General features: G+C 37.9%; 1 protein-coding gene across 1 annotated transcript in view; it reads right to left on the reverse strand.

Annotated features, from left to right (window-relative positions):
* Positions 1-1867: 1867 nt before the first annotated feature.
* The window catches only part of LOC149078471 (glutamate-gated chloride channel-like), a 146198-nt gene continuing 131565 nt past the window's right edge, over positions 1868-16500 (reverse strand). The window contains exons 8-10 of the mRNA XM_089240585.1: positions 11769-11909; positions 11180-11571; positions 1868-4408 (exon numbers count right to left, since the gene is read on the reverse strand). Of these exons, the coding sequence (XP_089096711.1) occupies positions 3971-4408; positions 11180-11571; positions 11769-11909 (971 nt within the window). The 3' untranslated portion in view covers positions 1868-3970. The remainder of the gene's footprint in view (positions 4409-11179; positions 11572-11768; positions 11910-16500) is intronic.

Consider the following 16500-nt stretch of genomic DNA (forward strand, 5'->3'; position numbering starts at 1 on the left):
GTTATTCTATTTTTTTTAAATCATCAAACTGTAGTGAGGGAGAGGGAAAAAAGGCAATTGTCTTTTACTAAGTTACCAATGAAGAGTCCCGAAGGAAGGGGGAGAGAGCTTGAATGTATTTCTTCAGGGCCAAGTAATATTGCATTTACACACTGCCGAGATATCTCGTTCCTAATCATTAAAGGTTAATGATCCATCGCGATCGGTTGCATGTGAACTTCGTTCTATTTCAGATTCTCCTTGTTCAAACGGCACACGTCATTCCGATTGCTGACTGCCTGTGAGACTTTCGAAAATAATAACAGTTACTTATTCTGCACAGTGGAACTTCTGTTAAAGAGCGATTCGGTTAACGAGCAGTTCGCATAACGAGCAAAAGTTGTGACCAAATATTGACTCGGTTAACGAGTAATGATTCGCATTACGAGAAAAAATTTTACGCTTTGTGTATTTATTTTCACGTTATCACAACTGAGCTGATGGTTTTTCGCTTTCGTCCATTTACATACTGTGTAATTGTGGGTAATATTCTCCCCTACAGTCTCCCGTCAGCACGCTTCACTTGAAAAATGAACAAAAGTGCGAGCATGACTGTTTACGATACGAAATCAGATGTAGCATTGTAGCCACGTGTGTGGTGTGCTCTTGAAGTTTTTTTTAAATTCTGCTTGGAGAAAATTGTGGGTTGATTGCCTTATTGACTTTGAGCGACTCGCTCATGAACAGGAGCCAACATTTGTCGAAGAGATTGTGTCCTTGGGGAAGACATTCAAGAACTAGTGGTATAAAATGGCCAGGAGTTGATATTATATTGTGTTGTATTGTTTATCATATCATTATTGTGTTGTATTGTTTATCATATCATTATTGTGTTGTATTATTGATTGAAGCCGTCGTTTTTATTACTCATTTTTATGTGAATGACTGATTGTGGAACAAATTATCCGAGTTTCCATTATTTCCTATAGGAAAGTTTGATTCGATATAACTAGTGATTCGGATTACGAGCACGTTGGCGGAACGAATAATGCTCGTTAACCGAAGTTCCACTGTACTTGAATTATATCAATGTATTCAATGTATTGATTTTTATCTTATGATCAGAGAATGATATACATAAGTTATATTTTTGAATTTATGTAAAACGTTTCCTAAATTGAATATTTGCCTTCAAAATGTTCAATGATGCCGATGAAATCGTTTCAGAATTTCAACACTGTATTTTTCGGGAAAATGTTTGATATTCATGTTTTATTGGACCCAAAAATGAAATAACTTCGTACAATTTTTTTTTCAACTTTGCAAAAATATAAAAATCGGGTCGAAAGGGTTAAAAATTATAAATTGGAACTCACTGTGTGAGAAGAGATATAGGGGGAAAAGTGTTCCATTGAGGGAAAAATCAACTATAAAAAATATCTGGGCTTGTCAATGCCAAAAATAAGAGGCTTTTAAGCAGGCGAGATATCTTGTCAATGCCGCTTAAAAAAATTTAAAATAACTGTCTCAAAAACTTAGAAATTTGATGTCTCTGATTTTTTTACCCAAATGTTACGAGGTCAATTCCTTTCAGTACTAGAACCGTTTTCTAGCCCCGTCCACATGGAAAATAGAAAAAGCGGGTTTAAAACCCGCTTCAAGAATTTTCACCAATGACTGCTCTCCATTCCTTTCCTTGCGAACGAAAAAAGTCGTCAAGCGGGTGCTAGAACTCCCAATGCTACTGCAATATTTATACATGTGAACGGGTAAAGAGATTCGGAAATTTTACTGATTTATTTTTCTTATTATTAGGGCTAAATGCCTTTTTTTTAAATTACTAGAAGAACTTTAATATTTTAATTTCCCCTCAGTTATTTTTTTTTTTATAGGAATGATACTATCACAACTGAATTTCTGTTTCTTCGTTGATATTTTTTTATATTTCATTGAAACTTAGAATCAAACTCAGAATTTTCATTCTTTCGGACATTCATGGTGAAACACCCGGTGAATAAAATCAAATCATATATTGGAATTTAATATACCGTTTTATGCCAACTATAGGAGTCATAGATAGCACCTTCCGAAGAAGGGACATGGAAGGACTTTTTTTGTCTTTTCAATCTATGGGATGCAGTATTTCCAATATCTAAATTGATTTCTCGACTAGGAGGTTTTTACCTCTACCTGGTGCCAGCAACTGTTCGTAAACCGTATTTTTCAGCTATATATAAGCAAGACATCAAACCACAATTCAAAATCGAATACAATGTCTAAAGAGATTTAAAAAAAAAAGTGGAATTTCTCTCTCTCTCTGACCTTTACCAGCATATATACTGTTGGATATACACGAGTATAAACTACCTTAAATATTCTCGAGTCATGTTACATGTAACAGAGAACACTATAAAATTCCAGAAGCTTCCTGCAATTTCTGGAAAAGCCATAAAAGAGGGTTTCCCCCCTTAAAAATAGCTATTCTTCCTATGCGTTATAGTTAGTGCGCATATTTTTCGGTCCAAAACCGTCCTAGAAAGTTTTACCTCGTAAAATGGATTCTCTATCGTAAATTCCACCGAATGGCCCAAAATGCATTAAGCGCAACAAAACTGGTCATGACTAGATTTTGGAACCGGGAGAGATCAAGGATAAAAATCTTTTCTCTCGCCATTTCTAATAGATACTTGAACACGTGGTGAAATGTGAATGGTGCGTCTGCAGTAGTACTCCTTTGCGCGCACAATGATCGAGATGCAATGGGTAGTACGCATTATTTTTGCTTTCCTCGTGTGACTGATATGATCGGCGACATTGCGGGATTCAGGCAATTAAATTAATTTTCTGCAATGGTGATTTTTCTGCTAAATTTAGATGCAAAAATTTGCAATGGGTTTTTTTTTTTCCAACACGAGCGTTACAGTGGGAGTGCACAATCCACATTATTTTGAAAAACCGAAATTAAGTATCATGTTCATGTAGGTCATACATGATCATATATGTAAGGCTTCCTCTACTGAAATATTGCGAGACTCTCGCATTGTTCAGTAGGAGGCGGCGTATTCCCTCGCAGCATGAATAGGTTTCCTATTTTATTACTATGACTAGCAGTACTAGTCTCTACGCACTTGGAAACCCGTGTATGATCCCAACCTAAAGTCTGCACTGGTACATTAGGATAACACTAAATAAACCACATACTCTTCCCTATGATTACCTATATATACGGCAATAAATAAAGTTCTGGGACAATCACTAGACATAATCGTAGGTCTATGTGGTCTACAGGTTCTCGTTTTTGTTTTTTAAAGACACTTTATGCTAATCAAAGGCAAGGGATCCCTTTGCCATTAAAATGAATGCCATAGAACCAACCCCTTGACAGAAAACTATTCAGCATATAAAAATTCTACGAGTCAATTTTTTTCTCATCCAAGTTCACGGACCCTCCGAAACCTCTCCAGAGGGAGTCCTGGTTAAGAACCCCTGATGACTACAATGTTGTTGCGTCAACGTGTTGATGGAGGTTACTTCGGATTAGTTGAGTGTTGACGGAGCTATTGTCTATTATTATCTATAATTGCGTTGAATGACTAGCCGCATTAAGTATCTATTGAAGTAGGTAATTTCTAAGGAGTAATTAGAGGCTAGAAAACAACATAAATGACGTGTACAAGTTCCATGAAATCGCTCAAGATCTTCCTTGGCTGATCCAATCATCTCAAACTCTCACAGTGTAATTTTAGCTAGTTGTTTCCGCAATGCTGTACCTTGCTCGTGATTTCTCGTATATAGGGAGGAACGTCGAAGGAAAAGAAAGGTGGAAAAGAAGAAAAGAACGCAGGAAAAAACAAAGTTAAGAGGTAACAAAGGCCACTATAGGTAGTTTTAGTTAAACGTTTCCACACCCACGACATTTTGCTTCAAATTCATAATTATCATTTATTCCAACGTCTGTCTACCAATCGTGTTCCCGTCGATGATACTATTTTCAGTTTCCAAGCGCCGCGTGTACGAACCCGCTGAGTGTCCAGTTCTCGTCTTGGTTCGGCTTCACCAGCGCGAAGTGCAAGAAAAAGCCGACAGTGAACATCCCGAACAGAGCGGGAAACACGCCTTTGGAAATGTTGTCGATGGATTTGGCCAGCCTCTGACGATTCTGAACGTCGGGCGAGACGAAGAGTTGCGGCCTCCTCAGCCAGGCAAAAACGGACGCCGCAGCTCTTGCCTTGTCACTGTTGAGGCGATGGTTCAAGGAAGGATACTCTGGGGTGGTCGGGGGGACGGTGTTTGGAGTCGTGGTTCCACCACCAACGATGGTTCCTCCTCCAGCTGTTGGTGGCGGTACTGGCTGCTGCTGTGCAGCTGGGGGTGCTAATCCCGCGGTCTGCTGGACGTTGGTGTCGGAACACACTCGGCGATTGTTCGACTGCAAATAGAGGCGGAGAGAAAAAAAAAGAAATATAAATGAACAGATATAACTCCAAATCACTAAAGTTTGATTTCGGAAAATTCACCGCCACGCAATTTACCGACAGTAAAAGTTACAGCTAGGAAAATTCGCCGACAAACAATTCGTCGACAAAATTTTGTCACTAGAGGTGTGAGTGATTGAGCAAGTGAGTGACCGAATAAGCTAGTGGGTGACCAAGATAGTGACGAGTGGTGCAGTCATTTGCTCATTCACTCGATCATTTACTCACCTGCTCACAGGGCTATATAATAAAGACTGTCTCATTACACACCGGAGTCGATACCAGCTGACGTCATCGCCCTGACGGAACTGGTTAGTTACCATTGGCTACCCTGGTATTTCAAGGTCGCACTTTAGTTAAAAATCAATGCAGTGAATTCACGCACCTGATCCGAGACCACTCCCACCGAGCCAAGGCGGCAACTTCAAAGGAATGAGACAGCTTTTACTACATTACTGATTGCTCATTTAATCATTCATTAGCACATTGTCTTACCTGCTTACTCATTCACTTATTCACTTGCTCGCTCATTCGCTCACTCACTTGTTCATCTCTTCACTAACTTGCTCGCCCACCTACTCACTTCTTCGCTCACTTACTCGCTCGCCCACTTTCTAACTTCCAGACTCACTTGCTCATTCACTCACTGCCATTTTGTCGACGAATTGTTGGTCGGTGAATTTTTGGAGATGAATTTTCCGTGTACAAGCTAAATTTTTTCCCTGAAGTTTTTCATTGAAGCTCATTCAAAATGTCATTGGGTGGTCGTGAGGTTCATTCATACAGTGTGGCATTAAAAAAAAGTCATTCCCTCCATCTCACAACCTATTCAATGTTTGTTTAGTATTATAATAGTATTATAGAGAAAAGAAAAGAACAGAATTCTTTGGTAATACAGTACCATCATTCTTTTTTAGTGCAGGTTGGTGTCGAATTTGAACGTAGAAACTTTATGTAGTTCCTTTTTTTTAAGTTCGTTTCAAACCTAATTTTTAAGCCAATCAAATTATCTTATCCATCCGGGTAGGAGACATATGGTCAATTTGCAAAGATTTTCTCGAAAATTTGGCTAATTAGACAAAAAACATAACATTGTAGCTAAATTGACACACTGTTTAGGTATAATACGGAATGGTCTTTTTTGTGGTGAATTAGACCTTTTATATTTTCTCGTTAATTCAAGTGATCGGAAGCAATAATCATGCTTCCACCGAAAAGTCTATAGCTATATACCATACGTGACCTTTGGTGTCATCTGGTGCAAAACCAGATTTTGTAAAAATGAACTAAACGGCACATTTACAGATATTTCAGTTACCCAGGTATAATTCCATATCACTTAAGCGACCAGCGGCATATTTACAGAGATATTCGCGGCGCAGTTCCTCATCATTCAAGCGGCCCGTCGCAAATCCACATTTAACTCAAGTGGCCCGTGGCACTGTTCCAGATTATTTAAGTGGCGTGCGGCACAGTTTCAGAGCATTTAAGTGGCTCTGGGTTCGGTTCCACATCTCCTAAGTTACGAGGGGCACAGTTCTAGACTACTCAAATGGCCGGAAGTGTGTGTACCTAACAATCTGAGTGCTTATCTAGTGTTCTGTCAAAATTTTAGTGATGCCATCTATGTCTCAAATTGTGAGGGGAAATGTAATGATTTGTTATTTGTACCGTTGTAGGTTTGTTGCTTTTGCGGCGAGACTTTTTATAGCTGGGAGATCGGCGCGGAAAACCAACTTCAGCCGACCATCGCCGGTGGGGTTCGAATCCGAGTCCACGCTATGCGTGTTCGTCACTATGGCCACAGGACCGCACAGCAGCTGATAACGAAACTGATAATTAAGGCTTTTGTCAAACAGAATGGAAGTTTTACGCCAGTGCTCAGTCACCAGAGGGCTGATCATTGACTTACGAACGGGTTTGTAAAGAGCTTATGAAGATGTAAGTCAGTAACTGAGAATATATTTAATGAGAAGGAAAATTTTTTATCCAAGTTGGGAAAATTTTTGCCGAAATGTGTTCTCCAAAAGTAATTATATTGCAGGATAAAAATGCCGCCGGTCAGCCTTCAGTTATTAGTCGTATTAAAGTTGAATTAAAGCTGTGAAGATGACTTTTCAGAGCGACGCAACATGATTTTGCTACTGGGCTCACCTGATTGGGTAGTGTGTGTAATTATGACAAAAATAATCGATTAATTGAAAGCGTAAGAAAATTTTTAAGAGATAGACCTAGTTGTGTATATATTAAGTGTGTATGTTAACTAGTTGTGTATGTTCGGGGAAGAGAGTAGATAAAAAATATCGTTCGTCTTGTGACGGGTACTATCACCCCTCCAATTTTTTGGAGGTATATATGCCTGTGGGTTGTGTCACGTGGCAAGAAACCTACACTACGTTTCCAAAAGTCTGTGTCATTTTTGGTTTCGAATTTTCTCGAATTTTTAGCAAAATATTAGGCAAGTCGTTCTGAAATTTCGGTCAAGTGAACCCTATACTTGTACTCACAATTTCCAGTGGACATTTAGTAAAGAGTGCATTTATATAGGAGACCTACAAAAAATTAAATGAAAAAAAAGTTTTTGATCATCCCTATATGATAAAAACTACAAAAATTTATAACTTCTACAAAATATTGTACTGACTTTGTGCAACACTTGCGTGATTTTTGGTCAGAATAGCACGTATATTCACGAAGATGTAAATGTTTTTTTTTTTTAAATTAAAATTCCAATTTTCATCGCATGTTTTTTGCTTATAACAGAGATTTCAACCAATTTTTATGAAATTCATTGAAAATCTGGCAGTGTACATGGGACACCATGTACATTATATAAATATATTATGTAATTAGCGTATATTATGTAAATATATTATGTAAATATGTGTGGGCAATGCAAATGTGATTGCTGCTGCCACCCAGCACTGTGAACAGGGGCTGTGTTTGATTGTTCCCGCCGCACTTTTATAGTATGATAGTAATTTGTAACCTTGAATATATATTTGTATGAGCTCATGGTGATATTTGTGCCCAATACTACCTTCATAGAGTAATGTTTTTGTGCATTCCCAATAGTATAAAAAAGGGAAATTTTTGTAAAGTAAATAATATATGCATGTAATTCAAATGTGAATGCCCAGCACTGTCAACGGAGGCTCTGTTTGATTATTCCCGTTGCAGTGCAGGCTCTGTGTGAATTCTGTGTGTGTATGTATATTGCATATTCTGCAATTGGACAGGCAAAACTGCTCAGCACTGTGGACGGAGGCTTTGTTTCTTCGTTTCCCGTCACAGTCGAGGCGCTGTATATATGTAATTTGTATACATTGTGTATTGTGCATTTTGATCATTCTCAAAGCTCTCCCACTTCAACTTGCCAGCTTCTTCCTCTTCTTTCTTGCCCACAAGTCTTTTCCACATTTCTTTCGGCTGCGGTCTCGGGCCCTTATGTGCCACTGGGCGCACGTGCAATTTTTCTCCCTAGTCATTGGATTCAGTCACCCATTTTTGTCACATGGCTTGTTTGTTGCATTGGTTGATGGCTGTCTTCCTGGGGAGAACGACGCGAGTAATTCGAAACTTGCGGGCACGGGGCAAGGGGAGCCACCACTATAAATCTTTGCTAACTTTTCCGACACAACTCTGCCTCTTTTGAGGGAACGGAAGTAAGGTGCTTTGCATCAGTCCGGGGTTGTGAGCGGTTCTATCTATCTATCTATCTATAGTAAATAATTTATAATCGCGCATGCGCAAAAATATATTTTATTTTTTTCATAATTTGGTTGCCAGATATATAGTGCAATTTAAATAAAAATGTAGTTGAATATCGTGAAAATTCAGAAAAATATGTGTGATATCGTGAGCTAATTCAAGTTACTGGCTGAGAGTATCTGGATGATAAGGTATTTTCCACAAATTGGTATTTCGATTATTTTCTGTCATTTGATTATTTAGTTCACTTTCTGCATTTTGACATCAGACACGTGTGTTATGTTCAAGTATTCGTGTTCGTGCTCTTATATAGCATCAAACATTTGTCTTCGCTCATTCGCCTAAAGCTGTGGGCTTATTTTTGAAATTATCAAATGCCTTAAAGTAACCAAAACACCTATTTGTGGGAAATCCCTTATCATCCAGGTACTCTCAGCCAGTAACTTGAATTACAGCTCACTATATCGCGCATAACTTCGATATAACGATTTCCATATTGTTTCTTATTATTTTGTTCCACACTCAAATTAACATTTTCTTATTGCATTAACTTATTATATATATTGTACATAATCTCTAACTGAGATTTGCACATTTTTTCCCTTTTCGTTGTTATTCTATGTATAATGCTATTTCTCTTTAGTATCGTAATGTCGCATCGTCGAAGACGTTGCCTGCCCATCTATATACAGGGTGGTAACCATTGACACACACGCGATTCCTTGAGAAAAACTAATATAGAAAAGTGTTTTTTTCCGTTTTTGGATCGGACGAATATCAAGTGAATTATAAGCTTTCGAAATTTTGTGACAGGTCAGTTATGTGCAAAACTCCGAACGAAAGGGCATTTCGCCGCCAGCAGCGGGTTGTCACTTCTTGAAAATTAACTGAAATATACCCCACATATAGAAGCCAAGTTTTTACTTTTTTCTTCAGGATTGGAGTTTCTTCTCTCCACGTAGTGCGATATTATAACCTTGATATTACGTATAACTTACGTATTCGCTTCGTCTCCTATGTTGTCAAATTTATCATCAGATTTGTAAAGTGTTAGACGAATGAGATCTGTTTAAAATTTTTTTAGTCAAATCAACACTTATTTGCCAAAGTGTGAAAATTTCTATACCTTCAATATCAAGCCAAATTTTTTGAGGAAAAAGTGCATATAGTGCGTACGTGTTTACTGCGCGATCGTAATTATGTAATTATTACGTAATTTTTTTTTTGATTATGACAAAAAAAAAAAAAAATAGATTCAGTACTTTCTGGGGAACATGAACAAAATGGCTTACGCTTATCTATAACCTCTGTAAAGCTGGCGTTGTGAGATGCAAAGAACATATTCTGATTAATTTGTAAAAAAGTTTTTCTCTTTCCTGAAAAGTGTGAGGAAAAATACTTGTTTTTATATCTCTTTCGTTTTCTGGATTTCTGTGAGGGAGTTAATATATTTTTAGCATTTCCAAAAACGTCACGTTATATGTTTGGTGTACGATTGGTGAATTTGGCAGGATTTTCAAGTGACTTCATCAATTTTTAAATCGTTATAACTCATTAATTATGGGTCAGATCAAAAAAACTGAAAACACTTTTCCATATTAGTTTTTCACAAGGAATCACGTATGCAATCATTGGGCGGTCGATAGTTACCACTCTGTATATACAGGGTATATAGGTTACGGTGTATGACATTTTACTGGCGAACCGTTGATCCTACAGGTATACTTCCAGTTAGTAAAAGAATCCAAATAGAGTGTGTAGTATTTAAATACAATCCATGTTTCTAGGGGGTTGCATAGTTATTAAAATAAAATAATTAACTTTTTATACCATCCCCGTGTGCCCAAAAATCCAATTAGTAGAAAGCGGTTGCCCTGTCTCTCCTGATGCAAAAAGGAAAAGAAAAAATTCACGTTCCTAAGAAGAATATTCACTGAAATATTTGAATGAAATGGGTTGGGTCTCTACGCCTGACGAAGCATTTCAGGCCTCCGTGGGCGATTTTACTGCATATCAAAATTGCCGTAAGAGTGCTCTTTATTTGATGAATGTCGTAGGCAGTGTCCGTGACTCGAGAAACGTTGAAGACCCCTGCTTTAGAGGTTCTTGTTGGAATGCTAAAGTGGGATATGTGTGGTTCTCAAGAATAAATCTTGTTCCCGACAGAATTGCAATATTGTGCCTAGATGGAACGATAAAATACTTTACCATTACAGCTGAAATTCACTCTCATAAGAAATGTAAATTTATTTATAATAAAAACGAGGTTTGATGATCTTTCCATGAACGACAATGCCACTTTTTTTTTGCTTCTACTTATGCAAGAAATGAATTGCTGTGAGCAAATGCTCACTTCCACAAAAGATTGATGCAAATCAAACAAACTATTACTATAAGTACTATTTTAAAAGTGTTCTTATATTGAGTAACTATCTCGATAAGGATGGCAACTCTTGCCACAAAAGGTTCTCTTTGTTCTCATTAGAAAACAAAGCTGGGGAAAGATATCCCTTTTCTGTATTTTCTAGGGTTTTGCTTCGTTTTTGTATTGCCGAGGATCCAATAGTTACTTAATATCGGGACAAGGACAGCGTGCATCGCCGATCGATTTTCAAGTGCATGGGACAAGAAATTCTGGAGGCAAATTTCGTGTAATAATTTCACTTATTGGCACGATAAGTTGTGCGTCATCATAGCGTGACTGTATAATTATACCGATATCGGAGAAAGGATTCGAGATTCATATTTATGTGCGAATAGAAATCTTCAACATGGACATGTGACGGAAATTTTCCTTTTTTCTTGTGTGAAAAGTTCTCACGATAAACATGGAAATTGTTATTGGTGCCCATATAATGGAAGTAAATTTTAAATATTGAAAATATATAACATTTATATATATTTATCATGTGAAAAATATTTAGCGTTGCGAATTTGAGACGTTCTTATCTCGGAAACGCTCAGGGTGATTATGGAATATTATTTAATTTGGAAAAAAAATACGTGTGACTAACGTGAGAGAAGGAAGATTGGCTTCGTATGGACTCGGGGATTGGGGCCGAAATCGGTCTGCTTGTCACCTTAGGCATTCTGCGGTACAAATAATTGACTATAATGAATTCCAGCATGGAGGCGTAGATGAAGAACATGCACACGCCGTCCCAGAGGTTCATCGCCGTGAGGTTAGACACGACGGGCAGCGTCGAACGGAAGCCGTTCGTGGTCGTGCAAAAGTTCAACATGGTTGTCACTCCAATCATGACTCTCGCCGGCACGGCATTTATGTCCAACCAGAAGCTGATGAACGAGCTCGTCACGAGTACCACTCCTGGTACAAATACCGTGCTGACGTAGAATGATTTGTCTCTGGTGAAAACTAGCAGCACGCTGAGACAACTGTAGTTACCTGCATTGTAAAAGACACAAGAGAGAGAGAGAGAAAAAAAAAGAAGTAAACTAAGAGAACTACAATAAAATAAAAAAAACACAGTACTGATCGCTATTCCATAGCAGTAGTTATCGAGATGAACTTATCAGTCACAAAGTAAACTACAGTATAAGCCAGGCTTCGCTGGTGAATGGTATAACAAAAACGAAGGTTACCTCTCCAGGTATGCTTAATATCACATTCTCCTGAGGCATTCTTTACAAGGTAGGCATTTTGCTGACGAAGGGAACTGGCGGGGATTATTGCTGGTTCAGTCACGGACCATTCGAGTTTCAGCTCGTTCACTTCGTGAGAAACTACGAGGATAAAGACAAGAAACATGAATCAGTCTAAAACAAATTACATACGAAAGCGGTTTTTTATTATCATTTTTCAGAAAATGATCACACTGCTGCCGAAACCATGCAACGTCGGGAGAAAAAAAAAAAACAGAGACTATATAGTTACATACCTACCTTGCCTCGGAGCAAATGCACCTTCCCTTCTAATACATGCGCATGCACATTGACGACATAAACAAAGGTTCTGTGAGCGGGCGGTTCAATGTAGTAGGGCCACGACATTATCAAAACAACGGATGAATCTACATGAAAATTGAACGGGCGAGATGTTGTGCAGCATGACAGCATTACCACGGACTGTGAAGAAACTTTCGGGTTATCCTCATTATATTAAAAAAATAGATGCGGGCCGTCTTTAATAAGTTAGGTGGATCGAAGCATAAGCATTTTACGGGGATCCCTTGAATCCAATTTATGTATAAATATCCTGCATATTATGAAAATTTTCCATTATATTTAACGGTTCACTATTTGATTCGAGGTCCTAGGCTACTGACAAGATGGGTAAAAGTCAACGAAAGACACTGGATCTGAACTATGACTACTGCCTGGAGAATACCTTCAACTGTTCTGTAGGTAATGCGGTTTCTCTATCTTTGGTCGGAGCTGAGTATGTATTGCGATGATTTTCAATACCTACTCTGAGGGTAAAGCAGAGTGTGTACCTGTGCGATACTGCAAACAATGCTTTAAGAGGAATTGTTTAAAATCTTAAAATTTTCAAGTTTTTAACCAATCTGTATCAAGTTGCAGGCTCTGCATCGCTTATAGTATCGCAACAGTGGGGAAATGCACCTAAAGGTCTAGGGGTACAAGCATAGTGCATGCTGGTTTCCTATTCTGCAAGTCGGCCTCGTTGCTGATTAGTAAAGAACCCGAATTCCGTGTTTCTTACTAATCCGTAATGGCGCCGACTCACATAATCGGAAACCGGTGTGCACTATGTTTCTTACTCCAACTCTGTTTTAGGCTTGGAGAGTGTGAGAGATGGTAGAGCACATTTGAACACTAGCGGATGGAACTAATCAGCCACAACTTGCATGTGGTTGATCATCTTTGAAAGTCTTTCGCTGAAGTATTTTATTCATGGCTGCCACTGTTTAATATGGTTCACGGAGTCCTTGGTGACACTGCTGTGCTACACAACCTCTCGTGCATTAAACTTTCACCACACTCTGCTGTTTCTGTTACGACTTAGCAAGCTGTTCAATCACGTGACTGCCGGGTTCAGTGACGTGTTCTTATCTTCAGCCACCAGGTGCAAAGGCAGGTTGCACCACGTACATTTGCTGGATAGTTCTTGTAATCGTTCTGATATCTTAATAGTAGCCGCATTGTTTTAAAAACGATGTGACAGTTCTTTGTCAGACAGCTGGCTACCAATGGACCCGACGTCATTGTGCGCGCACGCATGGAAAGGGAAAGCTAATTTGCTCTCAGGCAGGATAGGTATGTAATTATCCCCTTGGTGTAAATTTCATTGCCTGGCTCTGGTGCAGAGCATTTCCGTAGATTAAAACTATTGATGTAACATAACAAACCGAACACGAACCCAGATCCACTAAAAGAGTTCTATCACTTCGAAAGCAATATAGTAATATAATTTGTTGATGGTGAATAGATTTGACGTAACAACTCTTGCACATGAGTATTGTGAACGCTTTTTGGATGGTAGATGCATCCATTCGAGTGTAGTATTGCGATTTTACCGATGACATAATAAGATTTCTTTCACGAACTCCATCCCACTTTTTTATGACTACAAAAAAAACGTCGTTAGCAGATCTGTAACTGCCAAAGATAGAAACAACAATAGAATATGAGTGCCGACAACTTGTCCTTGAAACTATTACGCCACTGAAATCACGACTTAACTAATCTTTTCCCTCAGAACATTTTTTTGCTTTTGGCAATGGCTCAATTTACGACCAAGTCCTGGAAATCAGCTTTATAAAGAAGGATAAAAAATCGTTCTAAAAATCAATGGACAAAAGAAAAGAGAGCAATATAAAGGAGACACGTAAAAACGGAAGGACTTACAAGATAAACAACATATAAATATACACGTGACAACAAGAAGCAAGAATAAAAGACCACACATACAACACACAAATAGCAACATAACCCTTTAAGAACAAGAAAAGAAAAGCTTAGTTTCCTAAAAAAAAAAAAAAATAGCGAGAGAGTCAAACGTTGAAGTTTTTATCATCGCCAATAACCATATTTCAATTCTCAACCCTTCCATTGCCAACACGTTCATGCCAACGAATACATCAACGGAAAAGACAGTAAAAAAAAATAAATAAAAGTGTTTTGTCTGCTGAAAACACTGAAAAAAGTGTGTTTGGTTTGGCAAAAATAAACTTCTATTTTAAAAAAAAAGGATATTTCGAGAGAAAAAGTAGGTTACATAAAAGAAGAGAGGTATGGAAACCAAGGGAAAAAAATGATAGGCATTTTTCCTGGTAAGAAAATCGAAGCTGTTATTTTTCTTCTTAAGACTGGACAATTTTACGAGCCGCTATCATCAATCAAGATGATTCAAGTCATTTGAGGATTAATTGAATGTAGACGTTGCTATACAACATCTGTTGGGTCGTCTCGAAAGTTCTGACCGATTTTATTAAGTATTCGGTGAAAAACAAATTAGGCTTTATTCCTCGAAATATCGTTTTTTCGACGCAACTTTAAGCTAGGCATGTTACATGGCATTGAGCAGTATCTGCCTATGAGAAAGATTTTCCACGAGCAGAGATTTTGAGCAAAACTAAGTGATGTTGGGTCAGTATTGTGGTCAGTAGTGTGTACGTAGTCTGGTCAGTATTGTGGACATGATAAAACATATATTTCATTGGACTTAATTTTGCTTGGCAAAAGACAAACGAGGTCTTTTCGGAGCTTTTCAGGAAAATGTCAAGTGATGCATTTGATCAGTGCATTTCTTTATATACAAATACCAGGCCACAACAGGCGAAATGCCCAACGAGGTGGTCGAGAAAAGATGCCCATAACAAATATGGATGTCATATATTGTTATGGGCATCCGACTAGTATCACGAAATTATTGTGAATCATTATATTTTTAGGAATGATTGGAATCTCAATTAAGTTTCGAGTGCCACCAGGGTCGCAACCAGATGCTTCGTCACCAGGGGCAAGCGAGTATTTTGACGCCCCCTTGTAATGTTCAAGGAGAGGTTTCAGAATGAAATTTGCGCCCAGGGCACGAGAACCACCTGCTCTCCCCTAGTTGCGGCCCTGAGTGCCGCTATTTGATTTTGTTCGTTTTTCGTCCTTATGGCGTCGTCATCTGCTGCAACAGGTCATCCATTCCGATCCTCGTCTTATAGACTGAAAAAATACGGTTTAAAATTTCGCTAATCGGTCGAACAGTTTATTCACGTGTGAAGAGAATCATCTCCTTATAAACTTCACAAATATCTGAAAGTTATAATAAGATCAAGGATAATTAAAGTAACCACTCCAAATTCCTTGTGAGCAGACAGGAACAGATGAAAGAGAGAAAGAAAACTAAAAACAAAACACCTGATAAAATTACTCTAGCTAAACCAAATTGTCCAGATATGAATATCAGCAATGGGTAGATTTTGACCGGAACGTATTTTCGGCTGCAAACATGGTCTACACTGATTGCTGTTCATACTTATAGTATGTAGTCCACGATTGTCTAAGCAGAAAACTTTTCAGCTAAACTAACCATTATTGATATTAATAGATGTCTGTACAATTACGGCCAATGTTCTCAATCGAGAACATCGGTTTTTAATAATTAGAACAAAAATATTTTTCGTTAATGAAAGCTGTTGATATGTTTTTCTTGAAGGTGTGAGATATTCAAAACTTAATTTACAAAACAAAAATTTAATTTATTTCAGTACTTATGTGTGTCATAAATGTAATTTTTTTCAAATAACCTTATTTTAAGAACATATTTTTTATTTGTTGTTTTTAATGTCGATGTCGTTTCTACGGACATGAGCAAATCTAGCAAAACATATAGAAACATTTTTTTTGTCTGATGATTTTTTCGGTTTATATCTCTAAATTAAAGGATTAAAAATGCGAAATGGGAAAAAATAAATGTGAAAAACTAACGTGCAAATCTGAATTCGGCCTGCAAAAGGTTAACAGCCGGATCGGACAGATCACTTGACTTTCAACTTTCTTGTGTTCCCATAAAATGTTTATCTCAATGTTAAAAACGATACACCAGCAGCTGAAATACTGCATTTAGTTATCAAAAATGCCAGGAACTTTCAGATTCGACCTATATATATGCATAATTGATTTACTGTCTGTGTGTGTTCTCCATACAAATCTACAACTTTGAATAGATATCTTCGCCAAATTTTGCATATTGTATACTAAACAGGACCTGACTTAAATGATAGTATACAATGGGTTCTCGAACTCTAGCAATGAAAACAAAAAACCCCTAAAACAATGAAACCCCTAGCAATGACTTTTCGGAATGTTTATTTTGGTGACCGTGATTCCCAAACAATGCGATGAAAAGGAAACAGTT

This window comes from Pholcus phalangioides, unplaced genomic scaffold (genome assembly GCF_987345545.1).
Source record: "Pholcus phalangioides strain wild (caught in Gottingen) unplaced genomic scaffold, Ppha-v1.0 ptg000013l_1, whole genome shotgun sequence".
Taxonomy (NCBI): domain Eukaryota; kingdom Metazoa; phylum Arthropoda; class Arachnida; order Araneae; family Pholcidae; genus Pholcus; species Pholcus phalangioides.